This window comes from Tympanuchus pallidicinctus, unplaced genomic scaffold (assembly GCF_026119805.1).
Source record: "Tympanuchus pallidicinctus isolate F22 unplaced genomic scaffold, pur_lepc_1.0 scaffold22, whole genome shotgun sequence".
NCBI lineage: Eukaryota > Metazoa > Chordata > Aves > Galliformes > Phasianidae > Tympanuchus > Tympanuchus pallidicinctus.
Window position 1 is genome coordinate 4,547,973 of NW_026294739.1, and position 15,455 is coordinate 4,563,427.

General features: G+C 55.8%; 1 protein-coding gene across 2 annotated transcripts; it reads right to left on the minus strand.

The window, feature by feature from the left end:
* Nucleotides 1-1,003: 1,003 nt before the first annotated feature.
* TRPM2 (transient receptor potential cation channel subfamily M member 2) lies at nt 1,004-14,730 on the minus strand. Of its 2 annotated transcripts, XM_052687190.1 has the most exons (33): nt 14,590-14,730; nt 13,846-14,091; nt 13,548-13,633; nt 12,878-13,046; nt 12,231-12,411; nt 11,875-12,041; nt 11,405-11,585; nt 11,228-11,289; nt 10,625-10,825; nt 10,282-10,384; nt 9,975-10,096; nt 9,236-9,586; nt 8,667-8,804; nt 8,186-8,315; nt 7,845-7,990; nt 7,577-7,689; nt 7,246-7,459; nt 6,881-6,999; nt 6,454-6,586; nt 6,178-6,349; nt 5,525-5,708; nt 5,211-5,392; nt 4,986-5,118; nt 4,696-4,783; nt 4,363-4,450; nt 4,092-4,240; nt 3,676-3,752; nt 3,468-3,569; nt 3,167-3,253; nt 2,949-3,054; nt 2,630-2,731; nt 2,439-2,555; nt 1,004-2,013 (listed from the first exon to the last, which is right to left on the minus strand). In XM_052687190.1, the coding sequence occupies exons 2-33, from the start codon at nt 14,038-14,040 to the stop codon at nt 1,888-1,890; spliced, it is 4,524 nt and encodes a 1,507-aa protein (XP_052543150.1). In that variant the 5' UTR covers nt 14,041-14,091; nt 14,590-14,730; the 3' UTR covers nt 1,004-1,887. The 2 variants fall into 2 exon arrangements, with proteins under 2 accessions (XP_052543150.1, XP_052543149.1); XM_052687189.1 differs by lacking the exons at nt 13,548-13,633; nt 13,846-14,091; nt 14,590-14,730 and having other exon boundaries at nt 9,341-9,586; nt 12,878-13,031.
* Between the last annotated feature and the right edge of the window lie 725 nt (nt 14,731-15,455).

Consider the following 15,455-nt stretch of genomic DNA (forward strand, 5'->3'; position numbering starts at 1 on the left):
TCCTTTGGTTCATGGCCTCCCGGACTGCATGGTCACCCCTGGGCTCTGCAGGACCAGCGGGGGCTGCAAGGAAGGTGTGAGGATGGGACCTTCTCCTGCTATGCCGATGCCCTGAAACCCAGAGCCTCCTGAGCATTCCAGGTGTCTAGCTCAGGACTCTGAAACCTGGAACCTCCAGGGGCAGTGTGACCGCCTGCAAAGGGACTGGGGGAGCTCTGACTGCAGAGCTTGGAGCTGCAGGATGGCAGGGGCAGAAGGGGTCAAGCCTGGAGGAGGGAACTTCTGCAGACCAGGGTGAGCTAGGAGAGGAGGAGGTCACTGAGAGGGGTTCCCTGGGTCCCAGACCACATCAACCTCTAAAAGCTCAGCTCTCAGTGCAGTGCAAACCCCAAGGGCTTTTCCTACATGCAGGGTTCAACTGAGAAATTGGCATCCAGGACCATGTCCTCCTCTGGTGATGCCCTGCATGGGGCTGAGGTCAGGGTCCACCGGAACACTGCTGGAGGATGCAGTGTTGACATGAGCACAGCCTGAGAGCTTCTGCTCCAGCCCAGAGCCAGCTTCCACATGGGATGTGATGATTTGCTGCTGGGGAGCAAGCAGCAATGAATTCCCATCTCATCAACCCCAAGTGTTTAAAAACGCAGTGAGTCAGATTCCCCACGCACCCGGCTGGCTTAGTCATCGCTGGGGTTTTAAATAACAAAACCTGGAGTTCTTTTGCTTTTCCCATCTGGTGCATGAGCTGGTACAAGTCACGTTTCCAAGGAGTTTGCCAAGCAGTGATTCGGAGGTGGCTTTTTTGAGGTCAGAGTGTGGCACAGGAGCATGATTCAGAGCTGGAGCTTGGTGAGGAGCCACTGAGTATCTCTGTGAGGGGTGAAGGGAGCGGGGAGGATCCAGGAAGCCCAAAGCTCGTAACATGGGTGAGTGTGCATGTGGGTTGGATTTGTGCTATAAGATTGGGGTGCTGTGCTTAAACAGCAGTGACGTGCTGCCAGCCTTGAGTTGTTCAGTACACTGTTTATTGAGCAGCGTTGACTACGTTACCAGCTGGCCCCCTTCTCCCAGCCCTGTGCCTCACTGGTGAAACCACAGTTGTGCTGCAATGGCCCCCAGTGGGGGAGAACAGCCCTGTGTCCCCTTAACAGGGGGAGAGTCTGGGGAGCTGAAATCCCTCCCTAAGCAGTCCAAGGCATAACCCACCTCCATGGGGCTGTTCTGAACTACTGAGAGGCCCTGGGAAGCATCTCCACTGTGCCTCACTGGCTCTATGGCAGGCAGCAGAAAAGGTGAGCAGAGATGTGTGAGATGGACGCACTTGCCCCAGTGTTTGCAGAGGACAGACCCCCGAGTGTCCTAGCAAGCTGGCCTTTTCTGTCCATGTGCACAAGGGGGTAGGGCAGGCAGGTGCCATGTAGCAGAGGAAAGGATATCAGCTATGATGCAGTGCTCAGCATACACACGTAGGATCACAAAAGACTTGAGAGGGTGGACTTGTGTGGAGGTATAAAGCCATAGGTGTGTGAGCCAAGAGCTGCTCTCATCTTCAGAAGTGTTGGATCACAGCTCACTACATCGCTGGGTCTGAGGCAACTGGAGATATGAGGACAGATGTCACAGCAACTTGCAGGGCAGCTTCTTGCAAGAGACCCTGAGCAACCCTCCAGGAGCTGTGCTGAGTTTCCTGGGGCTCAGAGAGCGGGCTGGGAAGCAGAACTGCCTGATGGATGCCCTGCATGCTCTCACGCAGTGCCCATGCAGACAGTGTGTGGCTAAGAGTGAGCTGGTGGCTGTGGTAGCTGCCTGGCCTCCAATGGCAGCCCATGGCCTCACATGGCCAGATCCTGGCCCAGGGCTGCAGCAGCTTTGGCTGTGCCTGAGAACTCAGTAGTAGGCACCAAGCAGGGTGGAGACTTTCTGCAGGAGTTGCTTGTGGTTGGCATGCAGTGGGATCCTCCTGTCCAGCACCTGCCAGCGGATGCACAGCTCTGGGTCGCAGCCCTGGAGGAACTGGAAGGGAATCAGGACACCATGTGTGTGCTGTGGCAGGGCCAGCTGCACTCAGCAGCACCGCCAGCCTCCCACCCTGAGGTTTTGGGGCCCCTGCTGTGGTGCCACCCCATGGGCAGAGTCTGTTCCCCCTGCCCTGCACATAGCTGGAGAAGCTTACTTCTGATGACAGTGAGATCTGGGGCTGGAGCCAAAGGAATTCATAGAATCGCTACGGTTAGAAAAGGCCACTAAGATCCCCGTGTCCAACCCCAGCCCACCCCACCATGCTCACTGACCACGTCCCTCATCTCCAAGGTTCTGGAACACCTCCGGGGATGATGGCTGCCTGGCAGTCTGTTCAGAGGAGCCTTGCTCAGGGAGCTTACCTGCCCCACGTCTGCCAGGAGCCAGTGCAGGGAGCTGCAGAGGCAAGAGGCTCTTACCGAATTCAGCCGCTTCATCTCCACATCGTTCTGATTGTCAAAGTGCACACTGATGGCAACAGTCTCAACCCAGGCGTTATCTGTGTTGCGGGGGTCATCGAGGTACCCCTTGTGTATCTGCGCACAGGGAAGTGCTGCTGCATTAGCAGAGCCATAACTCTGAGAGCACCAAGAGCTCTGTGTGCCCGTACCTCAGTGCCTTGTTTCAGCAGGTTTTGGAACTGAGGCCAGAACTCCCGACGCAGGATCCACTTGAGCTTTAGAGGCAGCGTCTCACCCGGCTCCAGTGAGCCCTGCAGCCAAACAGCTCTCACAGCCCAGCTGCCACCAGCATGGCTCATCCCATGGCTGCCCCAGACTCAGGTGGAGGGGAGCAGGCAGCAGCGGGGCCTCCCTCCCTCCTCCTGCTGCCAAAAGCCCTCAGCGGTGCTCGATCACCCGCTGCTGCTCTTGGAGCTCTCTGCCGATGGTTTGAGAATATGGCTGGAGCTGCTCTGCTGTGGCTCTTACCCCGGGCAGTGCCCAGACATCTGACAGGGGATACTGGGCCACGAGGACCTCCAGCATCTTCTTCAGGCTCTTCCTGATAATGGATCCATCCAAGTTCCTCCTCCAGCTGTGAGAGAGGCCCATGTTATGCTGCAAACCATGCTCAGCTCCTTCTCCTCGATCTGAAATGGCTTCATGCCCCCTTCTCCATTCTGTCCCCAGCATCCCTACATGCTCACCGGGTCACAACTGGGTGCAGGGCATGGTTGGGCCCAAAGCAGTGCAGCCTCCCACGACCACGCAGCCCCGTCCTGCCCATGGGATTCCTGGTGGGAGAGAGCGAGCAGGCTGGAGGCTGTCCAAACACCTGGACCACCATCCCTAATTCATAGAATCCCAGTACGGGTTGGTTGGAAGGGACCTTAAAGATCATTCAGTTCCAACCCCCTGCCATGGGCACAGGTTGGGACTGGTGCTTTTCAGCATCTTCATCAATGCCCCACTCCCCCTCACCCACCTCCCCACGGTGGGAGCACTCACAGTGGCAGTCCATCCTGCACAGCATAGAGGCCGTGGAAGCTCTGCCTGTCGATCAGCCCGTCCATGGTGTTGTAGTTGATTTTCAGGAGAGACTCCAAGGAGCTGGGCACAGGAGGCAGCCCAGCAGTGAGGGCAGGCTGTGCCATGTGTGAGGATGGGGCAGAAGTGGGAAGCTGGATAGGGAGGGACCCCCCCAGGAGTTACTCACGGGCTGAAGGGGTCTTGCACAGCTGTGTCCCTGTGGTCGGCTGAATAGGCAGGAGGGTCGTAGAGCTGGAAATCCACCTGCAGGGCATACGGTTGTGTCAGCCCCACTGGCAGCCCAGATGTGCCTGTCCATTCAGAACACCTCCAGACATCCCTACGTGAAACCCAGTCTTGTTTCACTGAGCACAGCCACAGTGTTTTCCTAGGGAAGCATCTCTGGCCATGCCTGAACCCTCTGTGCATTGGAGACCCAGCTCCAGTGCACTGAGCACTGGCAGTATCTCCAAGAAGCCACTCATCCCAGGGCTGGAGAGAACAGCAGTTCCCAAGCATGATACTTCTCCCTCTCGCTGCAACAATGGCTCTGTTCCCCTTCCCACTTCCCATCCTCTCCAGCCCCAGCGCCTGAGCTCCTACCTCCCAGGGCACCTTCTCATCTGGCACAGGGAAGCGCATGGTGTGGGACCCTGGGTAGAGGAGATTTCGGGCCAGCACGTGGTGTGTGGGCTGCTTCTCTCCAGGCTTCTCCTCCGGGTCGAACTCCTCCTCTGATGTCCTGCTGGAGACTGCAAGGCAGAGACAGCAAGGCCTCACAGGTCACGTGCTGAGCCTCAGGGTCTGCCTAGCTCTAATGCTGTGTCTTTGCTCCTGGCATCCCTTTGGGCTGTGCTGCTGGGGCTGTGCTTACCCAAGGGCGGCATATCTTCCTCTGAGCTGAAGCCACTGCCCTGCAATGCCTGAATGATCCACCTCAGGGCTTTGGCACTCTGATGGACCTGCGTGGGACAGGTGAGGGTCTGGAGGGTCCTCTCAGGCCCAGGAGAAGAGCTGGATGAACAGTACAGGGGCTCATCCCGCAATGTTCCACTTCCCATATGCCTTTTTGAGGCTGTTGTTTTCTCAAGGAAACTCTAATGTTTTAAGGGGAGCTGATTCAGAAGGATTTGCTCTTGTGATTCAGTTGAACCTTGTCCTTGGACAAGCCCACGCTCCCAAAGCAGTTGCTCAGTTTTTGCCTCACCTGATCTTCCAGGGCACCCAATCTCTGCTCCACCAGACTCGTCCTCTTCACTCGATCCATGTCCAGCAAATCTGCCAGCACATCAACTCTGGAGGGATTGTGCAGAGAAAAACCTCCTTAGGAGCCACTGCAGGTGCTCAGCAGCCCATGCTGTGTGGGTGCCTACACCTCCAAAAGACAGATTCCCACGAGCATCTTGTATGCATAACAAGGAGGGCAGCAACAGCTCCACTCCCAAATCCTTCCTGCCCAGAACAGGAAGGCCGTCCCTGTCTGAGGAGCATTGGTACCTCTGTGCAATGTCTCGGATCTTCTGCTCGGTGTTCTGCTTCTCCTGACACTGTTGGTGCTGCAGGTAGTTCTCCTTCAGGCACATCTCCCACGAGAGGAGGGCGGCTTCTTCATTCTTCTCCAGCTTCTCTTCTGCAGGAGAAAGGGGACGGCAGAGCTGTCAGTTCCCCGGGCACCTCATCTCCCTGGGAGAGAGCCGAGGAAGGGGACGGGCTGCTCCTCACTGAGCTGCCTGTGACGCGTGGCTGGCCTGCGGAGCAGCCCCCGCCGCACCAGGAGCTGCAGGTGGCTGAGGAGGATGAAGGGTGGAGGTGCAGGTGGGCGGCCGTGGTACTCCTCAATGAGGTCGTGCCGCTGGAACTTCCAGATCTGATCCGTGTGCTGCTGGACCTGCTGAAACGTGTAGCTGGGGACAGAGCCCAGGCGTCAGCTGTGCAGGGGAGTAAGGAGGCACCCCTCGTCTGCACGCTGCCCTGCCTAGGGCCAAGTAAAGCCAGCGTGATTCACAGTCAGGACCGGGGCTCCGGGTCAGACTCACTTGAACATGGCGATGAGGAGGTTCAGGAGGAGGATGTTGGTGAAGAGCAGGTACAGGCACAGCAAGATGACCGTCAGCCACTCAGGAAAGATGGGCTCCTTGTTGTCTTTGTTGGTCTCTGGGCACTTGGGCTTGTAGGGGTCAGTCCCATTGGGGCTGCACTGATCAATGTTGAAGTTCACCCCTGCAAGAGAGCGCAGCACTGCTCCACTGCAGCCAGCCCTTTGGTCTCTCAAGCAGCATGCTGTGCTCTTGGATATCAAGGTGGCTGAGAACGTGTCAGGGGTTGGAGCAGCTGGTGTGTGCTGAGGGTTTCCAAGCCCACTCCATATCATCCTCTCTGTCCTCAGCACTCCACTTACTCCTGGCAATTTACAGCTGGATCAGCTCCTGGCAGCTGGTACCCTGCTCCTGTGCCTCTGTACATCTTGACTGGTTATCCTGAGTTGTTAGGCAGATTCAGTCCCTGGCTTTGGAGTGGTAGTAACACTCTGAACATGCCCTACACTTCGTCTTTGCTCCCTCCTGGCCTTACCCTATGGCATGGAGAGGAGTCCTGTGCAGGAACTGTGAGGCTGCACGAGTGTGGCACCCTGTGGCTCTGTAACAGTCACCTGGCTCATGCCACACAGTCACAGGCCAGCATCCCTTACCATCGATGTAGGAGGGGATCTGCCCAAAGATGGTCAGGTAGGAGTGGTAGACCACACCACGGAAAAGCCACTCCACGCGTTCCTCGTTGTGAATCAGGATGGCCTGCTTGGCAACCCCGAAGGACACCACCCACACTGCCAGCAGGAAGAGGAAGAAGAAGACATCCTTCATCTGCAAAGATACAGTGAAGACAAAAGCGTGTCCTGGAGCACATCTGGTAGGATGAGATGGGTGGCACGTTCCCTGCGGGCAGGGCAGGGCAGGGCGGCCCTCACCATGCGCTTTACAATGATGATCTTGGGCCCCAGTGTCTTGCTGACGGTGAAAATGTGCATCAGGCGCAGGCAGAAAATGATAAATGCCAGCGACAGTATGATGCGCCCCGGGTACAGCGTTGATGGAATCAGCCTGGGCACAGAACAGAGGAAAGGAATATCTCAGTGCCAACAGCGTGGTTCTTTTTCTCATTTTACAGTGATGCATTTCTGCAGCATCTGTGACCTTTCCCAGAGTGCCGAGTGAGAGCTGCAGCATGAAAAACACATCCCCTAAAAGCAGCAGGAAACAGTGGTAAATCGGTCAAGATTAATCATATGGCTTCAGTCCTTTGAAGAAGGAATTGGAGTTAAAAAGATGTACAGTTGTGGAAGTAGTGTAGGGCCCACTGCAGCCTGCAGCTCGGCCCTGAGCACTGCGACTCACCTGCAGGTCAGCCCTATGATGAACACCACTATGGCACCGACATCCAACTTGTTCCAGAAGTCCTTGAAATACAGGGAAGCCATCTTCAGGACTCCGAGCCCATCTGGATCATGCAAGAGCTATTGGAAAAAGAAGTGGGGTGGAACACCAGTTAAAGCACTATAGGGTACTCATGTGCCTTACAGAGGTGCAGAGAGCTGCTGGCCATCACTGGACTCTTCTGCTTACCTGAAGGGGACCTGAGCTTACAGGGTTTTCTGCCAGGGCATGGAAGGAGCACAAGACCTTCCAGGAGCACCAGAGGGGTCCCCTGGCAGCCTGGCTCCTCTCAGCTCCTCCCAAGCCCTGCTCTGTCTGCCCCATACCTGTCGGGTCTCCTCGCACACCAGGGAGAAGAGCCAGAAGTAGATGAGGTACTCCCACCAGGACGGTGACGGCTGGAAGTCGACCATCAGGACGTAGGCGAAGAGCAAGAGGAAGGTGAAGTAAGAGAGGATGTTCATGTGGAAGATGACGACAGGTGCCGTGAAGAAGGCTCGGAAACGTGTCAGGCAGCCCATGGGCTGCATCTTCTTCTCCCTGATGGCAGTGAGGATGGAGGCATGGCTCAGCTGCCTGACGTTTATGAGTCAGCTGGAAGAGGAAGCTGAAGCAGAACCTGCCTCCATGTGCATATACCCCAGCTGCAACAAGTACCTGAATGTGATGAAGCTGGTGTAGAGGAATGGGAAGAAGAGCATGCACACAATCACCCGCCAAAGCCCGTTGTCCACACACATCTTCCCCCACCAGACTTTGGTTAGGAAGGCCTGTGAGGAGGGAGGGGAGCGCTGATAGAGGAGCCTCCTCTGCATCCTGGCTGATTCGCAAGTCCAGCTCATCGGGAATGGAGCCTGAGCTTGTTGCACAGGGGTATCAGGGATGAGTGATTTCCCTGGTGATTTCACCATCCTTGGGAACCCACCTGCACACCCCCATGGGACACAAAATTCATGTTCTTGGCCTCTAGTGCTAGCTGCAGACAAGTTGTCTTCCCCCAGGCCTCAGAGACACGGACAAGGAGCTTCTGGGCTCTCTCTTCGTCCTTGCGATAGCACTCTGTGAACACACCTGGGAGAGCAGGGAGATAAGGCTGAGCTCTGTGCCAGCCCATTGCTCAGCAGAAGGAGCACCAAGAAGAGCTTTGTAGCATGAGGTGAGCATCGCCACGGCTCTACACCATCCATCGTACCCCCCACCCTTCAGACACATCCAGCATGACAGGACATGAGAGTGCTCTGGGTTGCTGGTGTCCCTCCCGCTCACCAATTGCCTTGTGCTCGTATTGCTCAGCCAGGGCCAGCATTTCATCAGTGGTGTCCGTGTCTTCCTCCTCCTTGGCCAGCTCCTTCAGGATCTTGCTGCAGGCCAGAGCAGCCGCCATGCAGTCCTGGCTCTGGGGCAAAAGAGGTCAGAGAGGGTGTGGGATGCTGAGCCTCATCCCACAAGTCCCTGACAGTTCTGACACGTCCATTGGTGTTTCCATGGGAGGGAAGGAGTATGTCCCAAGCTGGCTGCTCAGGAAGGACAACTTGCTTTGGCAAGGACCATGCTGTCCTCCTCTCTGGGTGCAGGGCAGAAGGTAACCCAGTGCCACTGGGAGTACAGGGACAGCCCTGCTCTTGTAGTAGGAAGCCCTGGGTGATGGGATGTTTGTGATTCCACATGCAGTCTTGCCTCTTGGGCTTTGGAGGTTTGGTTTCAGCTGAACCTTACAGCTGGGACTGGTGGGTTTGGGCTGCAATACCTGGGCCCAGATGATTTCTGCCAGTTCTTTGCGGCTCTGGACCACGGCCCAGATGAGCAGGTCACGGACTGGGTCAATGGTGAAGGTGACTCGGCCAGAGGTGCGTTTATAGAGGGACCGGAGGCTTGACCCCTGAACCTGAGAGGTATGCAACAGTCAGACCTGTTTGCCTGCCAAGAGACTGCCTAGAGGAGACAGCCTGTCAACACAAATCCTCCCCGGCCCCCGGGTGCCTTCCTCCACCAGCAATGGAGGGGCCTTTGGCCAAGGCTGGGCTCATCCTGAAAAAGCCTCTCCCATTCTAAGACTATAAGTATAGGGGATGTGCCAAGCCTGCCCAGTGCACAAGAAGCCCCTCTGTCCTTCACCCTACTGGGTCTTGCTCACCAGACACACAGCCACCCAGTGCTGCACAGGTAGGAGAGTGGGAGCTGCTTTAGGGGACTGTAAGTAAGATTCTTGAGTGGGCAAAAGGACACTGAGCTATCCGGAACCTCCAGAGCTGTTTTTTCAGCCAGTGCCCCCCTCCCAAACACAACCCTGCCACCGTGTAACCTGAAGATGCGTACATTTAACTTGATATGTGGGACAGGGATGGAGAGCCGGGGCCGCTCCGTGTGCTTGGGCTTGGGGTAGAGAGGTTGTGTGGAGCGGCCCAGAAGCTCCCGCAGCACCTGGGAGACATGATGCAGTTGGATTCGTGGCATTTTGGAGCTGGCTGTGTGCTCCTTCTCCTCCAGGAGGACCTTCTGCAGCTTGCTGTGGAACAGGCAGGATGGGGCCATGTTGTCATAGAGGTAAATCAGGGTGTCCCAAGTCACAAACTCCTTGAGACGCACTCCCTGTTCCACAAATAGCTTCACAAACTCCGGCTTGTTGGAGATTAGGGCAGCTGCCATCACGGAGTGGAGATCTGTGGGCTGGCAGATCAGAGGCAGAGGTGAGGAGCTCCATGGCCCCACAGCAGGGTCACACCTCGCACCCTGCTCAGATGGGGGAAGGTTTTGGCCACTTGGCATGATGGTGTTGGCAGAGACCATAGGGCAGGGCTACCAAGAGGTCTCTAGGTGTCAAGAGACTCTGGGTTGGTACATTGTCTTTTGAAGACACCAGTTTTGAATGAAATACCAACCACCTTTGTAAAAAATTATGTAGGATCATTACAAGCAGTGAAGGAAATTGAGCCCAGTTCTGCTTTGGTTGTTTGTGGTCAGGAACGGGAGAAAGCCCCTTAGCTCTGCCTCAGCCCCCAGCCTGGTGTCTCCCACGCAGCCATGCAGCAGACAAGCAGCACAGGTACTGCCCTACCTTCCACTCGTAGTCGTCTGTGAAGATCTCACTCCGAGCAATGTCCACCCTGTTCCAGGCCACGGCTAACTTCAGCTGGTGGTCCCAGTTCTCACGACCAAAGTGGTCCTGGTTTCGGGATGCTGCGTGCCAAGTACATACGTTAGAGCAGAAGATTGTTTACTCTCTGGAAGCCCCCCCTGGAGGCCTGACTCTTTGGGAGAAACATCTCCCAATCAGCTCAGCATTTAGGGAGCCCTTCGGTGACTCCAAAGCCAAGCTTGGGACTGCCACTCCATTCATCTCCTTCATGCCCCCATCTCCACACCTTTGAACAGTGCCTGGAGGATGGCCACGTCCACATCCTGCTGACCATATTTGCCCTCTCTGAAAATGGTCAGGAGTTGCCGGCTCCGCACTATGTCTTGGATCTACAAGGAAAGCCATGGGCAGGCAATCAGCAGCAGCATCTCCTCCTGTGTGGGGCAACTCCTGGCTCTCCTTGGGTCATCTGCAGCCCACCATGTCTCCCAGCCCAGCTGGGGCTGGTGCCACATTGTTCTTGGGGTCCACCAGAACAAATGCTCCCAGTGGGAGCCTTGCTGTCCCCAGAAACCTCTGAAGTCTCCACATGCTCAGGGAGAGGAGGTGTCTGCCTGCAAGAGGCTCACCTTCTTGGTCCACTCCACCACCTGGCCCTCGGTGAATTGCTCATAGGTATCATAGAAAAGCACACTCAGCTTCTGGCGGATCAAGCTGATGGTTATCTCAGACACAGGCAGGCCAGCCACCTGTGCAATGACATCAGCCACACGCCCGGACCCTTCCACAATCACACAGGGGGTCCCATTGGTGATGGCATTGTAGATAGTCTGCAACAAAGCAGAGAGGCTGGTCTTAGTATCACCAAGCGGCCAGCAACCCTGCTGAGATTGTTGCTACATCACAGTACTCCTCCTATCCAGCTGCATTTCCCATTTCCCACCAACATCAGGAAATCTCAGGATGGTGGAGTCACTGTCCCCAGAGGTGTTCAAGAACTGTGGAGATGTGGCACTGAGTAGCATGGTTTAGTGGGCATGGTGGGGATGTGTTGGGGTTGGACCTGGTGATCTTAGCAGCCTTTTCCAACCCTAATGGTTCTGTGATCCCTAGGCAAGGAGCAGACCTGCTGCCCTCTGCCCTCTGCCTTGGCTCCTGGCTTTCCCAATCCGAGCCCATCCCACCACTACCCCTCTTGGCTCTGCTGTGAGAAGTCAGGAGTGGTTCCTTACATCGAGCGTCCCAGGGCCACCTTCCAGCACCACACAAACGATGGGGATCTTGATGGCAACACCTGCAGGGAAGCAAAGCCCAGGTCACCTCCCTGCAGGGAGCCCCTGAGCAGCTGAGATGGCTCACCATGCCTCGTCCCCTCCCCTGCCTCTGGCCTGGCTATATGTTGCTGTTACCTCCTTTCACCTTGGTCTGTTTGGAAATGAACTTCTCCAGCCGGGTCCTCAGGGGGATTTCTACTCCATACTTCCCATGGGTCCCATTGTCCACAAGGATGAAGTGAGAGTGGTTGCTGTCCAGGCACGAGAGGCTGCCTTGGTTCTCCTCATCCAGTACGTACTCAGCTGGAAAGCCTCCCTGTGAGGTACAGAAAGAGAGACCCTGGGCAAAGCCTGATGGGGCTGAGGGGCAGCAGCAGCTGCTCAAATCAACCAGCATGTGGAATGGGAGCAAGACAGCATGCAAGGCAGAACAGCCATCCCTGCAGTTTTCATACCAGCCCTGCCCCACGCTCCTGTCTCTGCTCCACTTGCCCTCCTAGTCTGCTCCCAGGAGAAGCAAAACACCCATGCAAGGCACTTGGGAGGCCATAAGGGGCTTCGGAAAGCATCAGCATGGAACCATCCCCCCTTCTGGCCTGGCTCACCATGGGGCAGATGAGGCTCTCCCGGTTGTACACAGTCCCCCAGGTGGCAATGCCAATGGTGACAATGTCGCCTTCCTTGTAGCTGCAGCTCAGGACAGAGTCTCGTACTGCCTCTCCCACCTGTTTCATCACACCAGTGTGGGACCCCCCCGTGATGATCCAGGCCCCTAAAGGTCAGAGAGAAGCTTGGGAATGGAGAGACCCTGCTCACAGCAATCTCTTAACATCCCACTGTATGGCTGTAGGAGCACCCAGTCCTTGAAGATGCTCCACCCCCCAGAAGATATTTTATCTGCCCTTTGCATCAAGCCCTGCCAGCACTGGAGAGGCTTTCTGAACAGTGCAGCATGTCTTACCAGTGGTCTGGGCCACTTTGACTAGCCCTTGCCGGAAGATGTTCTTTAGCCTTGGCTTCATGACAAAGTTTTTGGCTCCACCAGTGACCGAGATGAGCAGGTTGGGTGCATCAAGACCCCAGTGCTGTGTCATGAGGTGATAGATGACCCGTGGAGGAGTATCAGAGGAGACACGCACATACTGTAAAAAGGGAGCACATGTATTTCGGGTAGAAAGAATTGGGCTGGGCAGCAGAGCAACGCCACCACACTTTCTCCTGTCCCAGCAAAGAACTGGGGGCTTCCCCTACCATTTCCTGGCACAGGTCTCTTGCTTCTGCCCTAACTCTTAGTGCGTGACCCTGTTCCAAACTGTGTCCCTGGGAGCTTGCATCTCCATGATTGCCTGAGTACCTGAACAGGGAACAGCCATGCCTTGGAGCATGGAGACCAGTCTTACTATTTCAGAAAAGGACTGGGTACAGCACCGAGAGCGAGGAAGGATGTTGTCCCATCCACATTTCTGTGCATGAATCAGTGCTGTCTTTGGGGCATTTCCATGCTTTCCTAACCTCCTCTCATCAGGAGGGAAATACTTGCACTTCATCTTCCCAGGCAAGATCTGAACACTGACTCCCATTGTACCACAGAGGGGAGAAACAAATCACCTTTCCTGTCTTCTGTCCCAGGCCCGTGAAGTGGATGTCACCAAAGGCATCTGTTGGCATTTCCTGGATGTGCCTGCTGGGGTCCCACTCCTTCCCCAGGAAGAGGGGAGGTTTGGCAGCATCTTCCAGGTGCTGTTCCCTGAGGTAGCCACACTCGCACACCACCCTCCTGCAATGTACACCACCAGCTCCGTGGGAAACGAGCCAGTCTCAAAGGGCAAAGCCCCAGGGGTTCACCTGCCTCAACCCAGCTGGAAGGTGCTGGCATCATCATTAAAACACTACAGGCACCAGCACCTCCCACCCAACCTGACTTCCAGCTCAGAACTTACGAAGAAACAAGGGCTTTTTCTAGTAGAAAACATAGCAAACATTGGTATTTCTATCTACGGTGGCTTATGACAGAAAGTGGAAGGTTGCACTGGATGAAGTATGAATGGAAGTGACTGCATGGCAAGCATCAGAAGGGTAACTGCCTGGGAAGCTGGCTATCGGCCATGCAGTGCCACAGAGCAGGATGAAGGAACACAGGCAAGAAGGTCTTGGTGAATTCCCTTGGCATACCAGTTTCCCTAACAGAAAGGTGGGATTTTCTAGTGAGGCAGCTTTGTCATCAGACGTTCCTTTTGTTCCCAGGCAGGGGAGGGGAAGGAGGGACAGTCTGACTTACCCAGAGTCTGAGGTCTGGGAGCTTTCCACAAAGTATGTGCACTCTTTCTTACGGATGTTTTCAGGAATCCATGAGGTGAGATTTTCCTGAGGGAGCAGGAAGAGCAGTGAGGGGTCATTGTTTCTGTGAAGGGTCAGAACTTGCATCAGGAGCCAGATGCTGGTGCTTTCAGCAAACCTAGGGGCCTTATTAGTGCTCCCCCCAGCCTGACATTCCTCACTGATGTGTCCCAGGACAACTATTCTCCCACCACATATGTCCAGCTCCCACCTCTACCAGCTCCAGACCTCCAACTTGCCTTCTCATTGCTGCCAGAGGGGAAATGTGCCTTCCGCTGGCCCTTGCCAATGCTGCTGCTGCTCTGCTGGAGGTTGGGGACCACCTCAAAGTCGCTCACCTCCCTGGGGTGCATGGTGGGGCCGTCCCCTGTCTCAGGGCACACTTTGTTCAGCTGGGAGGGGAGCACCTTGGTGTGCCGGCCACGCACCGCCATGGCTGCTCCTCTCTCCTGTTCCTAAGGGGGGAGGTGCTGCACATCTCCATCCTGAATGCAGCAAAGGAAAAGGATGCACGTGAGCTGAAGGCAGAGCTGGGGCAGAAAGGGCTGCAAGGTGGCAAAGCAGCGGGTCAGCAGGTCTGAGCTTAACAAGGATTCTGGCTGCCAGCCTAACCCTGCATCACAGCCAGAATGATAAGGGCTGGGAGAACTTCCTGGTGTCAGGAAGGAGCGGTGGAGCAGAATAATGGCTGCACTGCACACCCAAGCTCAGCTCTGCTGCAGGTGAGGAGCAGTCAGGAACCCACGGGGCAGCACTCAGAAAAGTGTCCTTCGGGGCCTGGGGACAACGGCAGAGTGCAGGTTGCCTGCCCCCAGCTCGGCTGCACACTGCAGGAAGCATGCAGCCCCTCACCCTGGGGTCACCCCTCCCCCAAGCAGGATAGTCACAGCACCTTGCAGGGACAGGGATGCAATGCAGGTGCTGCAAGCTGCCTGCAGACCATGCCAGCCCCCCTCCCTGCTCCCCACAGACACAAGCCATACCTTCCCCACAGCATCCTCCACCTGCATCACCAGCTTCTCTACTCCATGCCTGCGGTGGGGATGTCAGCCTGCCATGTCCCTGTGGCAGGTCATCTCGTCGCTCGAGACGCAGCGGTGAGTGGAGAACAGGGCAGAGCTGCCTGCAAGCTGCCTGCAGAGAGGAGGAGAAGACAGGGCGGCTGGCAGCCTCCCAGCAAATCAGGCTGCAGCAGCAGTCCCTGTGCACTGCTGAAAGCTGCAGCACAAAGGCGAGCCTTGAGTCTGCCTGAGTCACGCTTCTCCTGCAGTCTGAGGGCGCTCAGCAGCCCAGTGCCGGCAGCCCCTTGGGTCATGCTGTGGGCAGGCTGGGAAGGTTGATATTGCCAGTTATCCATCACAGGCACAGCCCTCAGATCTGCTGGCTGAAGCTGTGTCCACTCCTTCATGTTGCAATGCGCTGAGATGCTGGGGCAATGCATTGAACGAGCACACAGTCTGAGTGAAAATGTGGTGTTTTGGCCACATCCTATAGCTCCTTCCTAGCCAAAGCATGCAAGTTAGCAACAGCCCTCTGTGCAGCGGGTTTTTGTCATTTCCTTGAACAAGAGCAAACTGCTGAGATTTGCTGGAATAACAGATGCCATTAATAAGGCAGTAAATAAAATCCATGTGCAATGTTTCACAGATCAGTTGTAATTAATGCTGCTCTGCCAAAAGAAGGGAAGCCAGGACTGCACAATAATTACACATTAATGCAACTGTTCATCCGCCCTCAGCTGGATGGCTTTCTGGAGACAGTGGTTTTTATTGCATTTCTGTGTATGCCAAAACCACTGTGGCCCAGTGGGACCCACATGGAACCCTTGTACGCCATGGGAAAGACTGCA

What these genes read in the sequence shown, in the direction of transcription:
- TRPM2 (XM_052687190.1), bottom strand. Translation starts at nt 14,040, where the DNA reads ATGGCGGTGCGTGGCCGGCACACCAAGGTGCTCCCCTCCCAGCTGAAC. An exon ending in CAGACGACTACGAGTGGAAG is followed by an intron (nt 9,587 to 9,974) that starts GTAGGGCAGTAC and finishes CTGATCTGCCAG; the next exon opens with CCCACAGATCTCCACTCCGT. An exon ending in TCATCATTGTAAAGCGCATG is followed by an intron (nt 6,350 to 6,453) that starts GTGAGGGCCGCC and finishes GTATCTTTGCAG; the next exon opens with ATGAAGGATGTCTTCTTCTT.